General features: G+C 34.0%; 2 protein-coding genes across 4 annotated transcripts in view; both read right to left on the bottom strand.

Moving 5' to 3' along the window:
• tbc1d4 (TBC1 domain family, member 4) overlaps positions 1-9,964 on the bottom strand; it is a 57,099-nt gene extending 47,135 nt beyond the window's left edge. For all 3 annotated transcript variants that reach the window (XM_056465433.1, XM_056465435.1, XM_056465434.1), the window contains exon 1: positions 9,563-9,964. In XM_056465433.1, coding sequence (XP_056321408.1) covers positions 9,563-9,964 — 402 coding nt within the window. The remainder of the gene's footprint in view (positions 1-9,562) is intronic.
• Positions 9,965-12,137: 2,173 nt separating this feature from the next.
• commd6 (COMM domain containing 6) lies at positions 12,138-15,380 on the bottom strand. The gene is made up of 7 exons (XM_056465455.1): positions 15,246-15,380; positions 13,644-13,702; positions 13,157-13,222; positions 12,976-13,052; positions 12,698-12,866; positions 12,458-12,610; positions 12,138-12,368 (listed from the first exon to the last, which is right to left on the bottom strand). Exons 1-7 carry the CDS (start codon positions 15,268-15,270, stop codon positions 12,318-12,320), a joined length of 600 nt encoding a protein of 199 aa, XP_056321430.1. The 5' UTR covers positions 15,271-15,380; the 3' UTR covers positions 12,138-12,317.
• Positions 15,381-15,577: the final 197 nt, after the last annotated feature.

Below are 15,577 nucleotides of genomic sequence, written 5' to 3'. Positions count from 1 at the left end.
GCCATAATTTTAGCAGCAAGTTCCGCATGGTCAAGCAACAATCACTTTTTTTTTTTTTACTTCACCACTGGTTCATGCAATTACAGCAGGATCTTCACGAGGGAGTCAGGGTAAAAATAAAGACAACTAAGACCTTTGTGGTCCACTGCACAACTCTTAGTAAATATGGCTTGGTTCAATGCAAACATTGCATCGAAACCCCAAGGCTAACTTGTGGAAAATCACAGTGCGGTTGAGAGAAAAGGCTCCTTGAGATCAGGAGGAAAAGCAAACAATCGTTCAAGCAATGATCTGCTGCCTGTGTAAGCAGCACAAAGGGTGTGGCTGCTTGTTTTTAACTGACAAATGACTTATTTCCTAGGAACAGATTTCCCAAAAAAAGTCACTGAATGTCTAGTTTAACCAGCCTGAATAATCTGCAAAAGGCGGACTTATTTTTAAAACTGGACAGAGAAAAGATCATTCATACTAGTGTTGTTTTGAGTAAAAACAAATGTAAAGTGTGCAAGAAAGAGCAACAAATCCCTTGGACAAATTTGCAGCAAACTCCATTGACCTCACCAGACATTTGGCGACAGTGTCTTTTAAACCCTTAAATGGTCTGAATTATTCAATTGCAAGACGATGCTAGACCCTCTTTAGTCTGGTAAATTATTTGCACTGAAACAAACATGAGATCAAAAAGGAGGATGTGAATTACAAAAGCTGTAAAAACAAACACTGTTTACTATACTTTCCATTGCTGTTTTCCACCTATTTTTTCAATTTTTCATCTGTGCCAGTCTGTACAAACGGAAAACTCCTCATTGCATAATATAACAAAATATCAATCTTTGTTATCCAAACTAAGTTTACTTTCTAATATTTGGCATTTAACTAGCCAGTGTTAAGCTCTCTTTGTGTTCAAGTTTTCAAAAAAGCCCGTAATAAGTAGTCCATTTGTCATTTTGAAAAGCATCTATTCTTTCATCATAAAACAAAATACTGTAAAGCAGTTTGATGTTTGCACATAAATGCTACTTGGGTTTATGTGTTGAAACCTAATGCAATAACATTTATTCATTTCTTTAGTGCAGCTAATTGCTCGACTGAGGAAACTTGAGCCTCTTTTATTTTAGCACAAGTTGTGGGATGATAAATAGTTTAAGCTGATGATTTTACAATTCCCTCTCTTTTAACACAAAGCACTGACAAAATCCTTCTTTTCATTAAAAATGGATAAAAGGAAGGAAAAAACAACAACAAGAAAAAAAAGTCATCAATGGGCTTCATTGCATTGACTATGTACAGTGTTCAGCATATACAAGTAGACCCCTCACAAATCTCTCTTTTAAATTCATATTTTAATAGGAAACTATACAATATTATATTTGTGCATTTACATTAGATCAGTCAGTACTGAAGCCAAACGTTTCAAAAACGAGTACACCCAAATTTATGTCATAGAAAAATATTAAATACAAATTTAAAGAGGAAAAAAATCAAGAAAAGCAATAAAATGTTAAAAATTGGTTAAAATTTTGTAGGTTGAATTTCTTTTATGTAATATTTTGCTTGAATTTAATTGTATTATCTTTCAATTTCTAAATATGTCTGGTGACTAAAATATTTTAATGAATATATCTGTTTAACGAATCTGTTTTGTTTAAATGCACCAAAATAAATTGCCTATATTCAATGAGAAATAAATAAAAATACTCCTTTTCAAAATAGGGTGCGCTCAATTGCTGAGCACTGTACATATTTTGCTAATATCTGGCAATGAGAATCAGTTCAAATTCGTTGTTGTCATTTTGAAAATGACACTCACCTTTGAAACTTTCACTCACCTTTAAAGGGTCAATAGAAATGCGTTAGAATGCAGGTAAAAAAAACAAGATATACAATGGAAATATCCTTACAGGTTTCTCAGAAACATATAAGTAAAGCTACAAAAAATAACAGCAAAAACAGAGAAAAGATCACAATTTATTTATGAGAGATTTCAAAATGACTATTTGAAAACAGACCCAGTTATAAAATATTACAATATCATTTTTTATTCATTCTTGCAGGAAGCAAGCTTTATTAAACATGAACTGAAAGACTTTAAACACAGTTTTTTTTTAAGTTTCTTATGCTATGGGTCCTATTTATCTTTTCATGAAATATTTAAAAGCAGCTATATATATTTTATGCTTAAAATAAATTGTTATAACTAATACTATGTGATGAAACAAATTAATCATAATCCAATTACAGTTTTTAAACAGCATGTGTAATTTTGCAAACTGTAAAATATTTTACATTAAGATTCATATATATACTAATTATTTTAAATAATTATTTTTTATTTTATTTATTTATTATTTTCTCCTCTTACTTAAAATGCACATCTAAAATAAATACCAAAACATAATGCACACTAGAACAGTAGACTTCTTGTCACCATTCAGCACTGGATGTAGAGTGGTAAGGCATGAGTCATTCTAATTATGGGTACCAGGAAGACCAACTCCAAGGTATTCAGGGCAGCTGGATAAATTGGGACACTTTAGCATATCCTAAAACTCTGATTTGGAGGTCTAAATGGGTTATACGTTCCACAATGCTGGACACACTTAGATAGCAGCTCCAGGCCTCAAAACATACAACCTCATCTTGAATAGCATAAACACTGAACTAAATGCATCAGAAGGACCCCCAAACACATTTTATCTTGCCCTCAGCATAAACACAGCACTGCCTAAACACAGATAATGCTTTCCTTTCAGTTCTATCAGTATAACGAGGCCAGATATCAGAGTATGCATTGTTTATCATAATGAAAGAAAACATAACCTTACTTTGTTGCCTTTACACTGGGTTGCCTATTCCTTGCTAAATATAAATAAAAGAACAGTGGGTTCCCTTATGGCACTAAATGTTGAACTATGTCCCTCCACTGGCATCTGCAAAGGAGTGATTGTGCTGCATTAAGACTAGGAGATATTTATGGCGAAATGCCAACTGAGCAGGTCTGTGGACTGACTATCGTACACAGTAGCACTTCAAAATCAGCCAGCAGCCATCTTAAGACGTGAGCAAAGACACATTCCTCATGGACCATCTAGCACGTGTTGCTATCCAGCCAGTTTTTCTTGCATAACATGACGGTGATATATGTTGCCTCTGAAGCACAACATGTACTCACAGGACGGTCTACAGCACAAAGAGAAACTTTCACTTTAGAGAAATACTTTTACCTTTAAAAATGATCATCAAAAGGTACACACAGAATAAATACTGTGCCAAATGCAAAAAAAAAATACTTTGAAATGAAATTCAGAGATATATACACATTTAAAACAATGCAAAAAATAATTCAATATACACACATTTGAAAGCAAAATGGTTAGAAATGTTCATTCTTTTTTTTAAGCATTTCCCAAGTGATGTTTAACGGAGCAAGGACATTTTCACAGTATTTTATATATATATATATATATATATATATATATATATATATATATATATATATATATATATTTTTTTTTTTTTTTTTTTTTTTTTTTTTTTTTTTTTTTGCCTGGAGAAAGTCTTATTTCTTTTAGGTTGGTTGGAAAATACTTTTTGTTTGTTTGTAAGTAATGTATAAAGGTTAATTTTATTAGAATTGAAAGATTTTTTTTAATGGCTACAAAACAACCGCCTGTTGTCAAATGACCTGCCTTATTAACCTAATTAACATACACTGAAATATAAAAAAATAAAAATAATCAATCATTAAAATTACATTAAAGCTAACTGGTTGCAAACTATTTATATGGGCTGAATTTAAAGAAATAAAAGAAATTTAGTAATGTCCAACCTAATTAGTTTGGTTAAATTCAGTCCATATAAATTGTTTGCAACCAGTTAGCTTAAAAAATGTTTAAGGTAAATGTAGATCCAATGAATACTTTTTTCAGCGTACTTAATCCTAGGCATGGGCTGGTATAAGATTCTAACGGTATAATAACCTTGGGGAAAAATATCACGTTTTCACGGTATTGTGATTCCTGCTCTAAAATTAATTCTTTTTAAATGACTGGGTAAAAAACAAGAACTTTTTTCCACTTTGAACACAATGGCTGTATCCAAAATTCCACACTTCCATAGTACGCTAAAAACAGTGTGTGAGCTGAGTAATATGTCCGAAATCATAGAAAAACAGTATGCAAGAAGTGTGCATCTGATGGGTGCTACGCTATCCCATGATGCACCATGAGAGAATTAATGAATGGGAGTGAAGCGATGATCATGATAAAATGGCGGATGAAGTACGTCTGATATATTTTATTTTGAGAAACATTTAAAATATTTTGGAAAAGTAAACATGTCAGGCTTCATTAGTTTCTAAAACACAGATTTCTTTAAATTTAAAACGGCATCTTTGGATATCTTTTTTGCTGGAGATACTGTTGTCCTAAAAAACAAACAAAAAAAGTAAAAGAAAAAAAGTCTTAGATATATCGTAGGAACGGTATATCAGAAAATGTTGGCGGTTTTAAAACCTTGACTTTTCCAAACGGCTGTATACCTTGAAAACGATTATCGTACCATGCCTACTTAAGCCTTTAAACTGCACTTTAAGCTGAATACCAAAATCTAACAAAATTATTATTAAAAAATTATGTACTGTCAGCAGCACGGTGGCAGAGTGGGTAGCACAATCTCCTCACAGCAAGAAGGTCGCTGGTTCGAGCCCCGGCTGGGTCAGTTGGCATTTCTGTGTGGAGTTGCGGTATAGGTAAATTGGGAAGGCTAAATTGTCTGTAGTGTATGTGTGTGTATGAGTGTGTTTGGATGTTTCCCAGTGATGGGTTGCAGCTGGAAGTGCATCCGCTGCATAAAACGTGCTGGATAAATTGGCGGTTCATTCCGCTGTGGCGACTCCAGATTAATAATGCGACTAAATAAAGCCGAATAAATGAATGAATTATGAACTGTCGTCATGGCAAAGACTAAATAAATAAGTTATTAAAAAAAGAATTATTAAATTACATGTCTATATTATAGGACTGTGCCATGGTCTAAAAAAAATTTGGGCTATAACCCATTGCACATTTTTTGTAAAACTTGTCTCTGATTATATCTCTGAAAGTACATTGTACATTTATTTTAATAACCTTAAATAAACATATCACATTCATTATTATTATCATTATTAAAACTATAATTATTATTAAAACCATTGTGCTTAAAAAATGTGTTGACAAAAATATTCTCCCATTAAACATCACATGGGAAATAATTGAATTACAATTTCACTGAAGGGTTAATAATATTGCCTTCAATTATATTCAAATCCATGTTCCACCCAAAGCAACAAAGAGTATTGAGCTGGCGTCTGAAATATAGCTCTGCAGCAGACTGACATTAGTGTTACATTACAAGTTATCCCTAATCAATGCAGTGGAACAGAGAAGTCAGATGCATCACAGTCATTTACTTGTTTGTTTCAAGGCATCATGGCAGCAAGCAGAGGAGCGAGTGGAGAGATTTCAATATTCTAAGTGTGTATTGTCTCGCTGATCTGATTAATCCTTTCTCTCAGTGTGCCAGGAGAGATCTGACCCATCTTTGCATGATGCCCTATAACTCTAATTCCTCTGGTGCAACGGTGCCCTACATACTGGCATTTATCCAAATGACAAAGACTTGCCAATCATACCGCAGACTAAACACCATAGTGCAATCATTGACACTGTAAAAAGTTCAGCGTCTGATTTTAAAAAATGGGTTAGAGTGCAAAGAATGAAAAGCTGTTTAAATATGTATCATACTCTATCATGTCTTTTATATGAATTTACTTGTTGTTAAATGAACCAAGTGATCCTTGTCTTCAATAAGTACTAAAAACATTAATATTGGTCAAATAAATTAGTAATAAAATTATGTAATTTTACCATAAACCTTATATACAGGAATAAATTTCTTATATACAGAAAGACATAAAAAAGTGTTAATATTCATGAAAAATGGTCAAACAATGCCATTTATCCATAGACTTTACAAATTTAATAACTGTTAATGAAATTTAGTCTTAAATCAATAGACCTGTCTTTTAGGAATATGCAACCAATATGTATAATAGGGCAGGGCAGATAAACTAGATTATATCCAATCGCAATAAAATTTTAGTCAATAACAATGATAAGCTCTGAACTTTTTTTACTCTATATTGATCTAAAAGCCAATCACACAGCAGAAATGTGCAACAATTTGAATCTAAAATAGTGTTGATATTAGAAAAGCACCTCATTTCTGGCCGCCAAATATTATCACCCATCTAAAATAGGTTATGCTATTTAATAGACCCTCTAATTTTTGGTGGCTTTAGTCATTGTTGGGCAGCATTAACAACTGATGTTGAAATATATCGTTATTGTTCTATATGTAAAATAATTAACTGAGATTGCCATATTGCCCAGCCCTAATGTATAAAATGATAGACAGACAGATAGACTGGATTATTGGTTGAACTATCAATAAATAGACTACAAATATATTTAAACAAAAACAGGTAAGTTGAATAAGTTTAAATGTCTTTTAAAAAAACTGGTCAAATCATTTATCATTAGACAAGACCTAGCATACAAGAATATGTTACTGACAGAACAATAGACTAACAGACAGATGAAACAATCAATAAGCAGATGCTGAAACAAAAACATCAAGGGGAAATCATTATAGAGCTGGTTTGAAAAGGGTTTTAGGAGCATATTAGTTTAATTAGTCAAATAATGACATTAATCTACATAACCAGGGGTGCGTTTCCCAAACAACGGCATATCTCGCGGCTGAACTATCATAGTACGATGCATCGTTTGGGAAAAGAACGACGTGGTGACGAGTGTTTTCCCAAAACCCGTAGTTTTTCCTGTAGCATCCATCACTTGAACCACGTTAGTTATAACGTAAAACGCCCATAATGATGCTCAAACGAGGTGGTAACAACTTCTTTAGAGAAGAACCCCATAATTTCTTTGTGCAAATTATATTGTTCTACATGCACACGCATTTTAAAAAATCCAATATTAGTTTAGGTAAAACATGCACTCCTTTTTCATATTAATTGAAATATGTAAATGGCACATACAGGACATATGTTTCCTTGACAAATATTGATGAGAATATAACATATTCTATTCTAAAACATAAAAAAACTAACAAAAGCTAACACATATTCTAATGTCATATATAAATCATATAAATAAATGAATAATGAGGCTATTTATTAAGAAATGAAATTTATATTTATTAGGAAATGAGGAAAATCCTACTTTAATAATAATAATATTAATGATGACGATGATGATCATTATTAAAGTAGGATATTGTTTATTTATTTTTTATTTTTGAAAACTCTACTTTTACAATTTGACACATGCAAACCACTGCAGAAATGTTCTAACCAACAGGCCCATGTCATATACAGTACAGATACTTAATAAATAACCTACTATAAATTAAAACCATTAACGTATGCCATGTTTTTTTGTTTTCACAAGCTCACAAGCTGGAGATGTAACATAAATTCCGCTTTTAAATAATAAGTCACCTATAGCTTTCGTAATGAGCCACGGCTGTGTTCAAAATGACATCAATGTTTTCATTTTGCACTGCGAAGGGAGCGCAATGGTGTAATTGCAAGTGTACAAGTTTGCGAATGTTCATTGGAACGATGGATTTGGGAAATGCCAAATCAACGAACTATGTTTGTAATGACGGAACTTGTGACCTTGGTTGGCTAACAATGGTTTTCAGAAACGCACGCCAGTTTGATAAAGTCTAGTGGCTATATTTTAATGTTTTCAAGTGATGTTTAACAGAGCAGGAACATTTTTCACAGTTTTTCTTATTAAGTTTTTTTTCCTAAGAAAGTCTTTATTCGATTAGTTTGGCTGTAATAAAATCTGAAATAATTGAATTTGTCCCCTTAAGATGCTTTTTTTCCTGATTGGCAACAGAACAAACCACTGTTATCCTGTGACATGCCTAATTAACCCAATTATCCTAATTATGCCTTTAAATTGCACTTTAAGCTGAATAGGCTCCTAGAATTTTCCAAACTGGCTAAAAACATTATGTACTCTCATCTTGGCAGAGAATAGCTATTGGAGTTAATAAAACTATTGTTTTTTTAAACATGTGGCGAAAAATGGTCAAGCAATCAAACAATCAGTAAGTAGACTAAAAAGATATTTAAAACAAAAACTGGCAAGTTGAAAAAGTTTTAATATCTGCAAAAATTATTAACTGATTAAATCATTTATCATTAGACAAGACCTAGCATTTAAGAATAAGTTACTGACAGACTAACAGACAGATGGAGCAATAAAACAATCAATAAACAGAGAGCAGATGCTGAAACAAAAACATCCAGGTAATATCATTATAGAGCTGGTTTAGAAAGGATTTCAGGAACATATTACAGTTTAAGTAGCAAAATTATTACTAACATAATAAATGCCAAATAATCCACAAACCAGTTCAATAAAGTCTAGTGCAGGGGTGCCCAAACGTTCTTATGAAGGCCCAAAAAACAAACTTGTTTAAGGGTGGTGGGCTGAAGTTAAATAAACCAACTGTATTACATTAAAGTCACAATGATGATTTCCTAATTTATTATTTTATTAAATGAATAGGGGAAAATGACATTTGTATGAATAACTATACAATATGTAAATTTTATAATGAACTTCTTACAGTAAAAACATTAACAATCCACTTTAATGTATAAGATGATGGAGATCAATGCACTAGTCAAGCTGCACCTGCCATTGCCTTGATTTGCTCACTAATGTCTTGTGCATTGTTCTCTGTCCTTCCAGTGACAGTATGTACATTTTTTGCATGTACAAAAATTCACAACATTTAACTGAAACGTTTAATTTTCAGTTTGCTTTTTTTTTAGCTCAACAATTAAACAAACAAAAGGTTATGCTGAACTTGAAACAACAATCTTTTTAAAAGGTATTTTTAAACTTCCCCATCATTCTTAGATAGGATGGCGGGACAAATCAAAGATTACCATGGGCCATCTATGGCCCACAGCCCCTAGTTTAGGCATCTCTGGTCTAGAGTCTAAATTCTATTTTTTTCAAATGATGTTTAAAAGAGCAGGGACGATTTTTTTCACAGTATTTGCAATGTTTTTCTTCAAGAGAAAGTCTTACTTCCTTTAGTTTGGCTGAAATAAAAGCAGAAATAATTGAATTGCCCCCTTAAGAAACGTTTTTTTTCCGATTGGCTACAGAACAAACCAGTTGTCCAATGACTTGTCTAATTAACCCAATTATCCTAATTAAGTCTTTAAATTGCACTTTAAGCAGAGTAGGCTACTAGTATTCTCCAAAATGTAACATTATGTACTGTCATCATGGCAAGGAGAACAGTTGTTTAGTTATTAAAACTGTTTATAAACGTATAGAGAAACATGGGGAAAAAATTGCATTTTCCCAGAAGGGCTAATAATTTTGTCCTCAACTTCAAGTGTCCTTGATCAAAACATTTCACAGAAAACACGCAATAAGGCGGAATCAGTCGTCAAACATACCTGGTTGGGATCACATGCTTTAAACACATGGCATGCCATCTCAGACTCGGGGTTCTCAGGCTGACTTCTGATAAGGTAGGCAAAATAAGACAAGTCATGGCTGTTGTGGATAAACCTGGATATAAACTGTGCTTTGTGCTCGAATATGAAGACGGACGGGTTGCTGCTGCTTGCGGGCACGCAGCGGATCAGAGGGGGCGACAGATGCAGCTGAACTTCCCTGGCCTGTGCGGGACCGGACTCGTTCTTCTCACTTTTCCTCCGGATCTCCGCCACCAGCCACGGCAGCATGGGCAGCGTGGTCCGCCTGTCAAGAGCCGACCAGCCCATGTACCACAGAGCAAAACTCTTGTCTTCCTTCTGATTACAGTCATTATTCCCTTTGCCGTCCTGTCCCTCCATCTCTCCAAGGGCTACGAGACAAAGACTTTAGTTGCTTTGTGCAACAACTCGGTGCCTTTACACCCCAAATAGCTCAAACAAAAACATGAACGGGTCGGTATTATGTGAAAGCAGCTGTAGACTGTCCTGATGCGTTATTGCTACTCACGCTTTAGTCAAAAGTGCGCAAGGATCGTGTGTCCTGAAGAGCTTAAGTACAAGAAATGAAGGCTTTTAAGATGCAACGAGGTTTTATTCCAAGGTCAGGTCGCTGTTTAAAGCTAAAAACACATCCGTTCAGATTGTTTGAGGGCTCGCTTAATCCGTGTATTAAGTTAAAGGTTTCGGTTGAGAGTATGAATACACAACTGCTTGAAGGAAGCGCGTTTTGTTTTCCAGCAGATTTCTCGAGTCCGACGCCGCGGACAGACACCTCATGCGGGAAGTTGCAGATGAGCCGGAGTGCTTTAAAGTCGCTGCACATCACTTTTTAGTCGTTATTGTGTCATTTAACGGCGGAGGAGAACACAGAGAGGGCTGTTGTTCCAGGAGGAGTGGCTGCAGCAGCCATATGAGAGGCGTTTTACTTGAGCACGAGCGTGAGCGCGCGCGTGTGTGTTTGGATCTCGGGCTCCCCTGTGTCTTCAGGAAACACAGGGCAATGGCCTGATTGAGCTTTCAGCAAGTCGACTTCATAGATGATCGGGTTAAATTTTATTTCACTAAAAGTAGTCCTTAATTGGCTGCATGACATTGGCAAAACATGCATATTCTGTTATTTAAAATGTATTTTGACATAAATGCAGAAGGATAATGGGATAACGTTAGTTTACCCAAAAATATAAGTTCTGTCATCTTTTACTCACCCTTCACTTGTAACAAACCTTTGAGTTTCTTTCTTCTGTTAAACACAAATTATGATATTCTTAAGAAAGCTGGAAACCTGTAACTATATTAACTTTTTCCATTTGATTTGTTTGTCCTACTATGAAAGTCAATGGTTAGAGTTTTTTGGCTTTCCTTAAAATATCTTATTGTGTTCAGCAGAAGGAAAAAAAATGACAAAAGTTTTGGAACCACTTGTGGGTGTGTACATTTTAAGTTTTTGGGTTAAAGTTTTTTTATGCATATACATTTGCACACTGATGATTTTCTTTTAGGAAAACAAGCTTTTCTATGGTTTTAAAATAAAGATACAAGACCAATTTATCTACAAGAGACAAAAAAATTAACTTTCCATTTTGCCTCAACTTCATTCAATAATAATTTTAAATGACCAATCATCAAGCACTATGTAGGAAAAACAATACACTGACAAATGTAACATGAGCAAAACATTTTCCCAAGTTTGTTATGAGAGTTTTATAAATCTGTAGAAAAATAAAGCACTAATAATAATAATAATGATAATACCTATAATAAACATAATACCTCAATAGTGTATGCTTATGAAAACAAAATGTTTTTTTTAAGGTACCAGTCATTTGTCATGCATACTAAAATATTAGTTTTTTGGCCTTGATTATGTAGTCCTTGTCACAAGTTCTGTTACAGTCAGCCTTGATATTGATTTTATTTAACAACCAATCAAATATATTGCCAGTACACTTATAGTTTCATAAAGAGAGCCCGTTAAAGTCAATGAATACTAAAAGTGGGGTCAGAGCAACCCGCTGTATATGTGGACAAAACAATCTTCACATTTCTAGTAAACAAAGACAGAGGTTTGGATGCGTTTAAGAAGTATACTTGTAAACTTGAGTTTCAAAGGTATAGAAAACAAGTAAAGGTTAGTTTAAGCAATATTTGTCAACAATATTATATATTACATGTATTTATAATACTGTACAATCTATACTGTACAAGTTTGCTGCACATGAATCTACTTTTGCAGAAAAATGAATCTGTATAACCTACTCTACAGCATCCTCTGCTGTCTTGATAGATAGTTATAATACACCTATGGTTATATTTAGAATCAAATTTTAACAAACTGCATTCACTATATGCAGAGTAAGTTATACTTTATAATTTTCTATACTTTAGTTTTTAATAACTCCGCTACATAAACTATAATAAACAAATATTTAATAAAAAATAACAAATAATTCCTAAAGACAATTCTGAAAATCTGTATTAATGAAATATACATGATTTTTAATAATATACAGGATGAAAAACAGAAAACGTAAACTTTTGCATTGCCATACCATTATTTAATAATAACTTTCAAAAGCATTTTATTTTGTTGACAGTATCAATTCATGTTAAAGGTTGACAGTGAATATATGTTTATATGTTAAAACCTTTTAAATGTTGTTATTTGTCCAAGAAAGAATGGTTCACACACACAGCTACAAAAATCAGACTAATATTAAACAGTCTCTAAAACGGAGGACATTTCCTTGAATTGTCTGTAGAAGTTCTGTGGGACAAATACAACAGAAAAGAAATAGTACAGTAAATTTCAGCACTTCAGATGGTTTAAAATAAGCAAACTGCAAACTTTAATACCTGAAACTGTGGAACTGTCATCTCGAAAGATTTATATGACACCTCGCCTGACGTGTTGGCGATTTTCATGAGAACAGAAATGATTGGGGAGTTGAGGGATCGACAGGAATCTGAGCTTACAGCCATGCCAAGTTTCCACTGGATATCTACAAGCTAACAGTGAAGAATTTTTGATATCAACAACCAGATAGACAAAGTAAAGAAAAACAAGCTCTGAAAATCAAGAATCATGTGACACACCTGCCCGATACTAGCCATTGTCAGGAGATCCTGATGTGCCTGTAAAAGAGCACCGTTTTCTGCCCAAAGCTGCTGCACCAGTTGCAGGGTTGGTTTGGACCATTTACTGCTGCATTTTGACAATTTACTGACCAGAACGTCAGCACTGAGATTGCTCTTTGCGGCTAACCTGTTTTAATAAACATTTATCATACATTTATCAACAGGCAAACAGCAAAACCAACATGTTCCTAATTTTAGATATTTATTTTTTCATCCTCAGAAATAAAATACTGTACCTAAAATAGTATGACATCAGTCTTATAATATCTTGAACAGCTTTCTGATCAAGGTTTATCCCAGCTCTTTGATATTTCTGGTATTTGGGAAATAGAAGCATTACACTATTAGACCTAATAACAGGTACATGCACTTTCAGTTTATAAAGCATTTCCAGGAATGTGATTTTTATGCACATACATCAGAAGTTTCAATCAAATCTACTGCTCTGTTCTGATCCTGAAGATAAACCAGGATCGCCTGAAGCTGGAAAAATAAAAGATTAGCAGACCAATTAGGTTAGAGTGGTAGTCAAACTAACATTTCAATACAACATGTTAAAATGCACATTAATTAAAATACATGCATAAAAATGTCTCTATTTCTTTTTTTACAGACAATCATTTCCTTCGGCTTAGTCCCTTTATTTATCAGGGGTCGCCACAGCGGAATGAATCGCCAACTATTCTAGCATATGTTTTATACCAGGGGTGTCCAAACTCGGTCCAGGAGGCCCGGTGTCCTGCAGATTTTAGCTTCAACTTGCCTCAACACACCAGCATAAGCCTAGTATGAGCTTGATTGGCTAGCCCAGGTCTGTTAGATTCGGGCACCCCTGTTTTATACAGTGGATTAAGTACAGACATTTGATTCTCATTATTCATGACCACAAAATGCACAAACTTACAGTTTCTGCGATCATATCTGCAGGGAGTTTTTCGATTTGTTCAACCACATTATCTGCACCTGCAATAAAACATGCAAAATGTCACAATTGTTTAAATTATTATACTTAGTAATGCTAGTTATAAATGCTTTTTGTACTAGTGACATTTTTACTCTGTGTGGAAAAGTAAAGAAGCAATTAGTATCACGATGTAGGCATGGGACGGTTTAAGATTCTGAAGGTATAATAACCCTGGATAAAAATGTTATGGTTTCACGGTATCACAGTATTGTGGTTACTCCTATAAAATATGTTTGTTTTAATTGTCTGGGTAAAAGACAAAAACTTTTTCTCCTTTGAACACAATATATTTTATTTTGAGACACTTTTAAAATATCTTGGATCAGTAAACATGTCAGTCGAAATAATTCTATGGAATCATTGACTTCTGCTGTCTTCATTTGTTTCTAAAACACAGATTTCTTTACTATTTAAAACGGCATCTTTGGATATCTTTTCTGCTGTTGTCCTAAGAAAAAAACATAAAAATTTTTTTTACATGAACCATAGAAATGGTACAGCAGAAAATGTTGGCGGTTCTAAAACCTTGACTTTTCCAATCTGAATGAGTATACCTTGAAAACGGTTATTGTCCCATGCCTATTACGATGTATATGAGTTTATACAGTATATGGGCAAAGCAGATATTCATGCAAAAATTAATCATACTTATTCATATATCCTCATTATATAAATGATTTTAAAAACATTCTGCTCATAAAGAAGTGGAACCTAGTGGTTTAAATGATAGTGGCAAAAAAAAAACATTTAATAAATAAATACAATATATTTCTTCCTTAAAGTCTTTGAATAATTTGTTGTTGTGAATATGCCTGACAGGAATCTTCAGCATATTAATTATGTTACATATAGCTAAAAAAAAATAACAATAGCAACAATTAAAAAATAAATAAAATAATCAACATAGCACGGTATCAATCATAGTATAGAGAGGGAAATGTAATGTTGCTTTTTTATAGTATTTTTTCATTCTTGAAACCCCTTTTCATTTGTCTACAAACCATGAATGTATAATTGCTTCAGTAGGTAGTGCTGTCGCCTCACAGCAAGAAGGTCGTGGATTCGAGCCTCGACTGGGTCAGTTGGCGTTTCTGTGTTGAGTTTGCATGTTCTCCCGGCGCTCGCGTGCTCCGGTTCCCCCACAAGTCCAAAGACATGCGGGACAGGTGAGCTAAATTGTAAGCTAAATTGTCCGTAGTGAATGAGTGTGAATGGATGTTTGCCAGTGATGGGTTGCAGTTGGAAGGGCATCCGCCGCGTAAAAACGTGCTGGATAAGTTGGCGGTTCATTCCGCTGTGGCGACCCCGGGGGTCTTATAAAGGGACTAACGTTAAGCCGACAAGAAAATGAATAAATGAGTTGACTATACTATCCTAACTAAAGAATTCCATTGAAATAACACTGTTAGCCTCTTTCCCAGTTTAATAATGTAAATTTGCTTTAAAACGGTCTGTATTGTATAAAGCGCTGAATGAAGGAGTTGCCTGCAGGAAATCACATGCCGTTTAAAAAGAGAGAAAGCAGAAATAAATTCTCCTCACCAGTTGACAGCTCCAGATCTAACATTTTCGTCAGCCACCAGAATATTTACAATAAGACAACTAAATTAATAAATGCATAAACATGTATTAAAGAGATATTGAAGAGTCGAGTTTTTTTCAGATGTTTCACAGCATCGATCACGAGGCTGAATCCAGCTTCTTATTCGCAGCTTCTTATTGACGCTATGCGGTCCACCTTAAAAACCGCGACGCTTCCGTTTTTCAGCTTCTTATTCGCGCTCAACTTAGGGACCGTGTTTATTTGTGTTCCTTTTTGAAAAACGAAAAATGCTAAATGAAACTGATATAAGACAGAAAACGGGCTGAAAGCA

This window comes from Danio aesculapii, chromosome 9 (assembly GCF_903798145.1).
Source record: "Danio aesculapii chromosome 9, fDanAes4.1, whole genome shotgun sequence".
Lineage (NCBI taxonomy): Eukaryota > Metazoa > Chordata > Actinopteri > Cypriniformes > Danionidae > Danio > Danio aesculapii.
Note: the sequence above shows the minus strand (reverse complement) of the source record. Positions and strands in the feature narration are given on the sequence as shown.